The 13,220-nt window shown below is 46.6% G+C and overlaps 1 protein-coding gene across 1 annotated transcript; it reads left to right on the top strand.

Moving 5' to 3' along the window:
* The first annotated feature begins 2,836 nt into the window (after positions 1–2,836).
* Positions 2,837–10,645, top strand: LOC100088040 (olfactory receptor 51L1-like). The gene is made up of 2 exons (XM_029058674.1): positions 2,837–3,643; positions 9,153–10,645. Exons 1-2 carry the CDS (start codon positions 3,531–3,533, stop codon positions 10,117–10,119), a joined length of 1,080 nt encoding a protein of 359 aa, XP_028914507.1. The 5' UTR covers positions 2,837–3,530; the 3' UTR covers positions 10,120–10,645.
* Positions 10,646–13,220: the final 2,575 nt, after the last annotated feature.

A 13,220-nucleotide genomic window follows, 5' to 3' on the forward strand; every position in this document is an offset into this window, starting at 1 on the left:
TTGCATAAGGCAGCGTGTCAGCCATGCTGGGAGGAAGAGCCCTATTTCACATGGGGAAATTGAGTCTGAGGATAAGGATAAAACAAACCAGCAAATTGAATAGGGCATCAGGCCAAACCTAAGGGAACAAGCAGAAAATACATCAGGAGGGATTCCAGGAAGAACGACCGAGAGTGTTGTTCCACAATACAATGGGAGATGGGAGGAGGCTGTGGGCTCTCCATCGCTGCAAGGCGACCTGAGAGCCTCCTCCTGCCAATCAATCACTGGTGCAGTGCAGAGGGGGGTCTTAGGGACCCACAGGAGGGTGAGGTCTGCAGAGGTACCCAGGGGAGGAGCAGACCAGATCTCAGGAGGTGGGGTTTTAGTGGAAGGAGTTCACTGGACCTAAAACAACTGTGTCCGGGAAGACTGTTTCAGCCAAGGATCGGTCTGCAGGACCATGAGACCAACGGTCCCTCACCCTGGCTCGGGGCTGCGAGAGCTTTCCCATGGCAAGACTACCCCACGACCTCCAGCCCTGGTCCCTCTTCCATAAAGTGTGTCTTGGGCTTTAGATGGTGAGACAGAGCAGACATTGGGGGGATCGCCCCACCAGAGGAGGAAACCAGACCGTGGCAATCTGTTGGTAATTGTTACTTCCTCTCCTCTGCTGGGCTAGGAATGCTGAGGCCTTGCTTCCTGCCCTGGGGAACACCGGCCCAGCAGCCATAATAATAATGGTACTTATTAAGTGCTTACTATGTACCAAGCATTGTTCTAAGCACTGGGGTAGATACAAGGTAATCAGGTTGTCCCACGTGGGGCTCACAGTCTTAATCCCCATTTTACAGATGAGGGAACTGAGGCACAGAGAAGTTAAGTGACTTGCCCAAGGTCACACAGCAGACAAGTGGCAGAGTCGGCATTAGAACACACGACCTCTGACTCCCAAGTCCATGCTCTTTCCACGAAGCCACCCTGCTTCTCATGTTGGTCAGTCTCCCCCTCTAGGCTGTAAGCTCACTGTGGGCAGAGAACATGTCTAGATTTGCTAGTTTGTACTCTCCCAAGTGCTTAGTACAATGCTTTGCACACAATAAGTGCTCAATAAATACTAGGGATTAATTGATTAATCTCCTCCAAAAGGCCTTCCCTAATTAAATCCTCATTTCCCCTTTTTCCACTCCCTTCTGCGTCACTTTTTGCACTTCAATTTGCATCCTTTATTCAGCCCTCTCTCATCCCCACAGGACTTCCATACATATCCATAATTTATTTGTTTATTAATGTCTGTTGTGGGCAGGAAATGTGGGGCAGGAAACGTGCCTACCGAACCTGTTGTTTTGTATTCTCTCAAGCACTCATTACCGTGCTCTGAGTACAATAAGCACTCAGTAAATACCATTGACTGATTGATTCCAGAGTCCATAGGCTTCTCAGCATTGGATTAGTTTCTGCTGGGAAGCGGATCTACTGTCCGGCCATGCTGGAGGGACGCAGCAAGGCTGGATCAGTGGCGAGCTGCTAAAGAGACTCCAAGTCTCCAAGTAGTTTGCCTGACTACTTGTTTTGTTTTGCCTCTTTTAGGCTGTGAGCTCAATGTTGGGCAGGGATTGTCTCTGTTGCTGAACAGTACATTCCAAGCGCTTAGTACAGTGCTCTGCACACAGTAAGCGCTCAATAAATACGATTGATTGAATGAATGAATGAAAGTCTCCTAGGGCCTCTGGGCCATGTAGGTCTCTCCTGCTGGAAGCAGTGAGGTCTAGTGGAACAGCATAGGCCTGGAAGTCAGAGGACCTATATTCTAATCCCAGCTCTGTCACTTTTCCATGCCTCAGTTTTCTCATCTGCAAAGTGGAGATTCAATGCATGTTTTGTCTCCTCATTAGACTGTGAGTCCTATGTGGGGTGGGGACTGTGTTTGACTTATCTTGCACATACCCCAGTGTTTACTTAGAATGGGTATAGACAGGTATAATTTGCATAAGAGGTCCATCGAGACTGTTTTCATACTGTCCCTCAGCACATTTTTATCACCTAGTTGTTCATTGATTAATCCTCATCTGTTTCCCCTTTGTTCCTCCTCCTCTCCTGGGCGGAGACCCTCCACTTCAGAGGTGGGAGAATCCACTGCTGCTGCTCATGAGGAGAGATCCTGCTTAGCCTATGGACCCCCTTTTCTGGGTAATTGTCTATTCTGTGCCAGGTGTTAATGCTATTGGCTCATGCTGATTCATAATAGCCCCCTGAATGCTAAACAATTCACCCATAGTCCTCCACTTTGCTTAGTGCCTTCCCCTATAATCCCTCCCTTAAAATACTGAATTATTAATAATGGCATTTGTTAAGTGCTTATTATGTGCCAAGCACTTGTATCCAGGCCCTTCTGACTCCCACGACCGTTCTCTATCCACTATGTCTATCTGTTACCGATTTGTACATTCCAAGCGCTTAGTACAGTGCTCTGCCCAGAGTAAGCTCTCAATAAATACTACTAAATGAATATGTCCTGCTGCTATTATTCTGGGATATTAGGGAAGATTGCCACCAGAGAGGCTGAGTAAGCCTTTTGTGAGAAGGTTGTCTGTGACTGCGACTCAGAAACCAGTCGCCTTCTTGTGAATGGCCAGGAAGCCCTTCAGTGAGTGGCCTGTGGATTAGAGCATGTGCCTGAAAGTCAGAAGGACTTGAGTTCTAATCCCAGCTCTGCCACTTGTCTGGTCTGTGACATTGGGAAGTCACTTAACTTCTTTGTTGACACAGTTATCTGTAAAATGGGTGTTAAGATTGTGAGCCCCGTGTGGGACAGGGACTGGGTCCAACCCAATTTGCTTGTATTCACCCCAGAACTTAGTTCAGTGTCCGGCACATAATAAGTGCTTTATAAATACCACATTTACTATTATTACTGTGGCACCAAAGGCCAAGAGAGCCTCCAGTGAGTGGTCAGTGATCTGGGGACACTGCTGTGAATGGTCAGTGATGTCTGGTGTTGCAGAGGACCCTCCTGAGAATTCCCTCCTGAGTGGCCAGTGGAGATGGTGGTAATAGAGGCTGGGTGAGTGGTCAGTAGTGCAGAGGCCAGGGGTCTTCCTGTGAATAGTCAGTAGTTTCTGGTGCTGCAGAGGCTGGGGGAGCCTCCAGTTAGTCAGTCATTGATGACTGCTACTCAGAAGCCAGGGGACTCCCCTGTGTATGGTCAGGGATCCTCCGGCGAGTGGCATAGGGTGACTGTGCTTGCGGAGGCCAGGGAGTCTCTGGTGAATTAGTCACAGCTGTGGTGAGTTTACCACAGCCATTGCAGGGGTCAGAGGAGAGACCCATAGTTTTGTCACAGCTACTGCAGTGGTGGGGGTCAGGATCCCCCCTTGAGGAAGGTTTTGCCCACGGGCCAGAACCATGAGGAGGCAGACCACTATTATACCCTGCTTGACATCCAAACAGGCTCAGGGAGTTAATGAAACCCCAGGGGTGGCTGAGTCCATACAGGCTGATGTCCCTCCCCAATAAAGGCAGTCTGATTCCAAGATCCGTGGTACAGGAAGATGCTCCAAAACCCATTCATCACATCCAGCCCTGTAAAGAAACTTGCCTCGTGGGAGGTCCGGATCTACATCTCTATATCTCTTCATCTCTGCATCTCTTGCCATTCCATTTGGTGAGTGGAATTGGGGTCTGGTTTATGGTTCAGGAAAATCAGTAGGCTCCAGTGCTATTCAGTTTTCAAACTTGAAGGCACAGCTCCTCCAAGAGGCTTTCCCTGACTAAGCCCTCTTATCCTCTTCTCCCACTCCCTTGTGCATCAGCCTGACTTGTTCCCTTTATTCATGCCCACCCCCACCCCCAAAGCACTTACGTACTTATCCATAATTTTGTTAATGAATTGTACATCGCCTTGATTCTATTTAGTTGCCATTGTTTTTATGAGATGTTCTTCCCCTTGACGCTGTTTAGTGCCATTGTTCTTGTCTGTCCGTCTCCCCCGATTAGACTGTAAGCCCGTCAAACGGCAGGGACTGTCTCTATCTGTTGCCGACTTGTTCATCCCAAGCGCTTAGTACAGTGCTCTGCACATAGTAAGCGCTCAATAAATACTATTGAATGAATGAATGAATAATTATATTAATGTCTCCCCTTCTAGACTGTAAGCTCATTGTGGGGAGGGAATGTGTCTGTTTACTGTTATATGGTACTCTCCCAAGTGCTTAGTATAGCGCTTCTGTACACTGTAAGGGCTCGATAAATACAACTGACTGATAAACAGGTCCTTCAGGCTCAAGCTCTCTGTAAAGCACACCACCTTTCAATCCACCCACTCCCATCACTTCAGCTACCCCTGAAATATCCACTCTGCCTTTTTGGGGATGGGGTATCGTATTCATGTTGCTGGATCCTTTATATCTGGTTTTAGTGCTACTGGCCTGTGCTGATTCACTGTAGCCCCTAGAGCAGTAAAGCAGTAGAGAGTTTACCTAGGATCCTCCACTTTGTTTGATGCCTTCCCTGATATCAAGCAAAACTCTTTGCAGTCAGCCTCAATGATCTTCACCATCTGGCCCCAATTTACCTAGCTGTTGCCTTCACAGGCTATTTCCCTTTTGCTGTATTGATTCCCCACAAACCAAAGCTGAAGCCCACTCTTGCCCTCTATCCTCCTGCCTCCGTCCCCTCACTCTAATTGCTCCCCCAGCTTGGAATTCTCTCTTCCAGGCAGACGACAGCTCTCCCCACATTCAAAGCCCTCCTAAAGCCCCACCTCTTCTACCAAGCTATTTTTTTTATGGTTCTTGTTAAGCATTTACTTTGTGCCAGGCTCTGTACTGAACACTGGTGTAGATAGAAGATAATCAGTTTGGACACAGTCCCTGTCCCACAAGGGGCTCACAATCTAAATATGAGGATGTAAGATTTCATGCCATTTCAAGATGAGGAAACCAAGGTATAGGGAAGGTAAGTGACTTGTCCAAAGTCACACTGTAGACAAATGGGAGACATGGGATTAGGAATAAAGGGATAGTCCAACCCTCAGTTTTACCTGATTTGCCCAAAGAATCTGTTTGTGAAATCCTGGTTGCTGAGAGTGTGGGCACTATGTTGAAGGAGCAAAGATGTCACAATTGAAGTCTCAGGTGATGTTAGCAATGTGTAACATCTTAATAAGGTCTCCTAATTTGGTTTTTGATGGATCCCCAAATCAGTTTAGGGGAAGACAAGTAAGATGGGAGGGCACTCCAGGAATTGAAGGTTTGGGAATGAGAGGGACAATGTATGAAGCAGGAAAATCCAGAGTCCAATAGCCCTGTGCATGTAGAGAAGTAGGTGAAATTCCATTTCACCATTAATACTGAATTCCCCAGTATAAGGGGTTGGATTTTTCAGGTTTTAAAAAAATACAAGGCTTTATTAGGTCTTTGTTCTGTTTAAATATGGTACTTACATTTCAAAAATTGGGGGTTTTAACTTTTACAATTTACATGCAATATGTATTAACCACTTATTGTGTGCAGAGCACTTACTGTTTGGAAAAGTACAATATAAGAGTTGGTAGACATGATCCCTGCCTACAGTCTACCCTGTTTACAGTCTACAATGTCTTTTTTTTTGCATTTACAAACCAAATGAACAAATTAAAGTTAAAATTTGGAGGGTTTACCTTGCAGTTTAACTCTTAATCCTCAGAAGATATTTGGAGCAGAATAAACTAGGGTTAAATCTGTTAAATCCTAGAGTTCCAAACCTAAAACTAGATGGGAGGGATCACAGCAGAGCAAGGCTGTAGATTAAAACTGAGTCCAGAAGGAGAAAGAAGGTGGGAAATACTCTCACATTTCCTCCTGCCTTCAGACCACCTCTACATGTCCTGCCAACAGCTCAAACTAAACATATCCAAAACTCAACTCCTTGTCTTCCCACCAACCCCGTCCTCCCCTTGATTTTCCCATCACTGTAGACAAATCCACTATCCTCCGTGGCCAACGAGCTCTTAATCCCAGCATAATCTTCAATTTATCTCTCTCATTCAACTAAAATATGCAGTCTGTCTCCAAATCCTATCAATTCTACCTTCTCATAATCTCTAGAATCTGCCCTTTCCAACCAAGTTACCAATTGCTACCAAGCTAACTCAAGCACTCATTTCCTGCCTTGACTACTGCATCACTCTTCTCGCTGACATCCCCATAACCCATCTTTCCCTTTTCCTCTCTCCAGCCCATACTTTTCGTTGCTCCTCAGACCATATTAATGGAAAAATGTTCAGCCTACATCCCCACTCTTCAAATATTTCCAGCAATTGCCCATCCACTTCCTCATCAAACATAAACTCCTTACCATCTACTTTAAAGCACTTAATCAACTCACCCCATCCTACCTTACCTCACTGATTTCCTATTATAGCCCAGCTGGCACAACTGACTCCTCTAGCCCCACCTGGCTCATTATGCCTGGTTCTCGCCTACCTCACCACTAACCCCTATCCCACATCCTCCCTCAAGCCTGAAGCTCCTCCTCCTTCTTATATGACAGACCACCACTCTCCCCACTTCAAAGCCTTTTTAAAATTGTATCTTCAAGAGCCCTAAATTTTTGGATAGGTGACAAATAGACAACAGAATACAGAAAATTAAAGTGGAATGTTTGAAGAAGTTGTGGCATCAGGTTTCTCTCCTGGCATCCCCAACAAAGCCTTCATTTCCCCTACCCCCTCACCCTTCTTTATCACTCTTGCACTTGAATCTGCACCCTTTAAACACTTGATATTCACCACACCCTCAGTCCCATAACACTTACATCCATAATTAATTTTGCTGTCTGCCTCCCCCCTTCTAGACTGTGAGCCCGTTGTTGGGTAGGGATTGTCTCCATCTGTTGCTGAATTGTACTTTCCAAGTGCTTAGTACAGTGCTTTGCACATAGTAAGCATTCAATAAATACAAATGAATGAATTAATGAATAGGGTTTGAGGGAGTACAATAGAGTAGGCAGGCACAATTCCTGCCCTCAGGGAGCTCTCACACTAGTACCTGCTAGGATAGCATCATGACCTCGTGGAAATAATAACAATAATTGTGGTATTTGTTAAGTAGTTATTGCATGCAAGCACCGTACTAATCCCTGGGATGGTTACAAGCAAATAGTGTTGGTCCCACATGGAGCTCACAGTTTCCATCCCTATTTTACAGATGAGGTAACTGAGGCCCAGAGAAGTGAAGGGACTTGCCCAGGTCCCACAGCAGACCTGGGTAGATCCACAGCAGAGCTGGGATTAGAAACTATGACTTTCTGACTCCCAGGCCTGGGTTCTAGCCATTACGCAATGCTACGACCATGGGGGTGGATGTCAAAGAATGGGTCCTAATGCCAGCTCTGTAATTTGTCTGCTATGTGGTCTTGGGCAAGTCACTTCACTTCTCTGTGCCTCAATTACTTCATCTATAAAATGGGGATTAAATCCTATTCCCCCTACTTAGGCCAGGAGCCCCATGTGGAACTAGAATGGGCCTGTATCCAGCCTGATTCATTTGTAACTACACCAGTGCTTGGAACAATCCTTGGCAGAATTATTAATAACAAATATTAATTCTGATGGCTGCAAACATCCAAGACCTCCCCATGCCTTCCCTCAACCTTCTCTCACCCACCCTTCTGCTCCCACCAACTCCCTCTGGAGGTGCTGAAGGGAACATAGAAGTGAGTGAGCATCTCCTGATCTCCTGAGCATCAAAACATCTCCTCCTTCCAACTCTTCTATTGACCCCATGTGAATGGGTTGGGAATGGTAACAATAATAATAATAATGTTGGTATTTGTTAAGTGCTTACTATGTGCAGAGCACTGTTCTAAGTGCTGGGGTAGATACAGGGTAATCAGGTTGTCCCACATGAGGCTCACAGTCTTAATCCCCATTTTACAGATGAGATAACTGAGGCCCAAAGAAGTTAAGTGACTTGCCCAGTCACACAGCTGACCAGTGGCAAAGCTGAGATTCGAACTCATGACCTCCAATTCCCAAGCCCATGCTCTTTCCACTGAGCCATGCTGTATTAAGCACTTCATTCATTCAATCATATTTATAGAGCACTTACTGTGTGCAGAGCACTGTACTAAGCACTTGGGAGACTATAATACAATAATAATAATAATAATGTTGGTATTTGTTAAGCACTTACTATGTGCAGAGCACTGTTCTAAGCGCTGGGGGAGATACAGGGTAATCAGTTTGTCCCACGTGAGGCTCACAGTTAATCCCCATTTTCAGATGAGGGAACTGAGACCCAGAGAAGTTAAGTGACTTGCCCACAGTCACACAGCTGACAAGTGGCAGAGCCAGGATTCAAACCTATGACCTCTGACTCCAAAGCCCGGGCTCTTTTCACTGAGCCACACTGCTTCTCTAAGCAGACACATTCCCTGCCCACAACGAGTTTCTGTCTAGAGGTGGGGAGACGGGCATTAATATAAATAACAGATATGTTTATGTTGGTATTTACATATGTACAAAAGTGTTATGGGTCTGGGAGGGGGGGAAGAACAAAGGGAGCAAGTCAGGGCAATGCAGAAGGGAGTGGGAGAAGAGGAAAGGGGGGCTTAGTAAGGGAAGGGCTCTTGGAGAGATGTGCTATCAATATGGCATTGAAGGTGGGGAGAGTAATTGTCAGAATTTGAAGAGGGAGGGCATTCCAGGCTAGAGGAGCCTGGGCTTGGGAGTCAGAGGCCTTGGGTTCAAATCCCAGCCCTGCCATTTGTCAGCTGTGTGACTGTGGGCAAGTCACTTCACTTCTCTGTGCCTCAGTTACCTCATCTGTAAAATGGGGATTAACTGTGAGCCTTACGTGGGACAACCTGATGACCCTGTATCTATCCCAGTGCTTAGAACAGTGCTCTGCACATAGTAAGCACTTAACAAATAACATTATTAAGTATTAAAGTTGAGCTTATAAACCAGATCCTCCGACTCTCAGGCTCATGCTCTTTCCATTAGGCCAGGCTGCCTGTTTGCAAGCCTGATTTCCAGCCTCGATCATTATGCTCGTTGTTGCCAGAGAACGTGTTTACCAACTCTGTTGTATTGTACTCTCCCAAACACTTAGTACAGTGCTCTGAACACAGTAAGTACTCAATAAATACCATTGATGAGGATGATGTTTAAGCAGTCTCTCTCATCATAGGAACTGGTGGGCCGAGACCTTCCTGCCACTCATAATGGCTGCTTTCAACAGCAGCAACTTCAGGCCTTTCTTACTGACTGGCTTCCTGGGCCTGGAGTCCACACACCACTGGATCTCCGCGCTCTTCTTCATGTTGTATCTGATCGCCATCTTGGGCAACAGCACCATATTAGTGGCAATCAAGAAGGAACGCAGTCTCCAGCAGCCCATGCACTTATTCCTGTCTCTGCTGGCCATCTCCGACCTGGGCCTGTGCACCACTACCCTCCCCACCCTGCTGAAACTCTCCTGGTTTGACGACCGAGAAATCGGCTTTGATGCCTGCCTGGTTCAGATGTTCTTCATTCATGTCTTCTCTCTGATAGAATCGGGCATCCTGCTGACCATGGCCTTCGATTGCTTCGTAGCCATATCCCACCCCCTGAGATACAGGGCCATTCTGAACCAGATGACGATTGCCAAGATTGGGATCGGGATCATCCTGAGGGCTGTGGCTGTCATCCTTCCGGGGCCTATCCTCATTAAGAGGCTGAAGTTCTGCGAAGCCAACGTCCTCTCCCACGCCTACTGCCTGCACCCCGATATCATCAAGCTGGCTTGCTCCGACCACAGGATCAGCAGCATCTATGGCCTGATGGTCGTTCTCGTCACCTTCGGGGTCGACTCACTGCTCATCTTGCTCTCCTACCTGAAGATCCTCGCCACAGTATTCAGGCTCGCGTCTGCACAGGAGCAACGCCGGGCCCTTGACACCTGTGTCTCCCACATCCTAGCTGTCCTGTTGCTCTACGTGCCCATGTTGGGTGTCTCCATCATTCACCGCTTCGCCAAACACATCCCTCCCGTGATCCACACCATCATGGGCTACATCTACCTCCTGGTCCCACCTGTGCTCAATCCCATCGTCTATTGTATCAAGACCAGGGAGATCCGGGCCCACCTCCTTAAACTCTTCTCCCAGAAGTAGGAAATGGACAGGGAGCCCAGCCCATCCATGGCTCTTCTGGGGCATGTGTCCGGCTGACACCCGAACATGAGAATGGAAAGAGCAAACAGAAAACGTTCGAACTATTGGTCCACCAGTCAGGGACTGGAGAAAAGATGGGGTGGAAAGAGTAGACATTCTTTCTTGGGTAATGGAGGACCTCCAGGTCGAATCTCGCCTGCCAAATGCAAAATAGAGGGGGGGGAGCCATAAGCCTATTTCCACTTGGGCCATCTCCTCCCATAGACTGCAAGGCCCTGGCTTCTTGCCGTAGGCCATTTTGTCAGGCCTCCCCTGAATACTGCTCAAATATATAGCCCACTTTAAAGAGTGGAGACTCTGATGGATGATTCCAAGGCCAGAGAAAGAAAACTCTGGGGAAATATCACAGAAACTAATAATGGACCTGTTGGATATTCAAAAGAACTTCCAGAGTGACAACATTTTGTATGAAAGTGGGAGATGCTACAGATGCTTGTAATACTAATAAACGTAGCTTTTTATAATATTTGTTATGCACTTACTAAGCAACAGGCACTGTTCTAAGCGCTGGGGTAGATACAAGATAATCAGGTTGGACACAGTCCCTATCCCACATGGGGCTCACAGTCTTAATCCCCATTTTACAGATAAAGTAACCAAGAACCAGAGTAGTTAAGTGACTTTCCCAAGATCACACAGCAAAGTGGTGGAGTCAAGATTAGAAGCCAGGTCCTCTCACTCCCAGGCACAGGAGGTTTCCACTAGACAACCCTGCTACTCTTGGCACTGTGTCTGGAGTTTCACAACTTCTGTAATCATCCTATGCTTCCACAATCTGCAGGTTCTAAGGAAACTCTTACCTACCATGTATTTTCTCACCAGAGGTTTTTGGGGGGGGGGGGTGGGGGTTGTTATTTGTTAAGCTCTTCCTGTGTGTCAAATGCTGTTCTAAGTACTGGGATAGATACAAGTTGGGTTCGACACCCGGCTCTGCCACTTGTCAGCTGTGTGACTGTGGGCAAGTCACTTAACTTCTCTGGGCCTCAGTTCTCTCATCTGTAAAATGGGGATTAACTGTGAGCCTCACGTGGGACAACCTGATAACCCTGTATCTACCCCAGCGCTTAGAACAGTGCTCTGCACATAGTAAGCGCTTAACAAATACCACCATTATTATTACAAGTTAATTAGGATGGGCACAGTCCTGTCCCTTATGGGGTTCATAGTCTAAGTAGGAGGGAGAAAAGGAGAATTGAGGCCCAGAGAAGATAAGTGATTTGCCCAGGGTCACACAGCAAGCTATTGGCAGAATGAGGATTAGAACCCAGGTCCTTTAACTCCCAGGCCCATGCTATTTCCACTAGGCCATGCTGCTTCTAAAATTTTGTCCAACAATCAAGGCAAGATGGAATATCCTCCTAATGATCATGGTATTTGTTAAGCACTTACTATGTCCCAAGCACTTTACTGTAAGTGCTGGGGTAGATATAAGATAATCAGATCTCACAGAATGCTCACAGTCTAAGTAGGAGAGAGAACAAGTAGAGAATCTCCATTTTGCAGATGAAGAAAATGAGGCACAGAAAAGTTAAGTGATTTGCCCAAGATTACACGGCAGACAAGTGACAGAGCAGGATTAGTCAGTCAGTTAACTGTGTTTATTGAGTACTTACTATATGCAAAACACTGTACTAAATGCTTGGGAGAGTAAAATATAACAATAAACACTTTCCCTGCCCACAATGAGCTTTCAGTCTTGAGTGGAGACTGACATTAATATGTCAGTGAATAAATTACAGACATAAAAATAAATGTTGTGGGGCTGGGATGGGGAATGCATAAAGGGAGCAACTAAGGGAGATGCAGAAGAGAATGGGAGAAGAGAAAAGGAGAGCTTAGTCAGGGAAGGCCTCTTGGAGGAGGTGTGCCTTCAAAAAGACTTAGAAGGAGGGGAGAGTAATTGTTTGTTGAATAAGGGGAGAGTAATTGTTTGTTGGATATGATGGATCACTCATCCTATCCCATCTAGATTACTGCATCAACTTCCTTTCTGACCCCCCAATCTCCTGCCTCACCCCTCTTCAGTCCATACTTCACTGCCTGGATCATCTTTTTACAGAAATGTTCAGGACATGTCACCCACCCCTCCTTCAAAAATCTGCAGTAGTTGCCTATTCACCTCCATATCAAATAAAAATTCCTCACCATTGGCTTTAAATAATAATGTTGGTATTTGTTAAGCGCTTACTATGTGCAGAGCACTGTTCTAAGCACTGGGGCAGACACAGGGGAATCAAGTTGTCCCACATGGGGCTCACAGTCTTAATCCCCATTTTATAGATGAGGGAACTGAGGCACAGAGAAGTTAAGTGACTTGCCCACAGTCACACAGCTGACAAGTGGCCGAGCAGGGATTCGAACCCATGATCTCTGACTCTAAAGCCCGGGCTCTTTCCACTGAGCCACGCTGTCCATCGCCTCGCCACCTCCTACCTCATCTCGTTTCTCTCCTACAACCCAACCCACACATTGTGCCTCCAACCCGTCCGTCTCACCTCCAGCGTGGCTCAGTGGAAAGAGCACGGGCTTTGGAGTCAGAGGTCATGGGTTCGAATCCCTGCTCGGCCACTTGTCAGCTGTGTGACTTTGGGCAAGTCACAACTTCTCGGTGCCTCAGTTACCTCATCTGTAAAATGGGGATTAAGATTGTGAGCCCCAAGTGGGACAACCTGATTCCCTTGTGTCTACCCCAGCGCTTAGAACAGTGCTGGGCACATAGTAAGCGCTTAACAAATACCAACATTATTATTATTATTATTATTACCATCGACACCTGGCCCACATCCTACCTCTGGCTGGGAACACCCTCCGTCGCAAATCCACCAGACAATTATTCTCCCCCACTCTTCAAAGCCTCACTGTAGGCACATGTCCTCCAAGAGGCCTTCCCAGACTAAGCCCCACTTTTTCTCATATCCCACTCCCTTCTGTGTCACCCTGACTTGCGCCCTTTGCTCTTTCCCCCTCTCCCTACCCCACAGCACTTATGTATATATGTGTAATTTTATTTATTTATATTGATGTCTGTTTAATTGTATTGA

The sequence above is a fragment of the Ornithorhynchus anatinus genome, chromosome 2 (assembly GCF_004115215.2).
Source record: "Ornithorhynchus anatinus isolate Pmale09 chromosome 2, mOrnAna1.pri.v4, whole genome shotgun sequence".
Classification (NCBI taxonomy): domain Eukaryota; kingdom Metazoa; phylum Chordata; class Mammalia; order Monotremata; family Ornithorhynchidae; genus Ornithorhynchus; species Ornithorhynchus anatinus.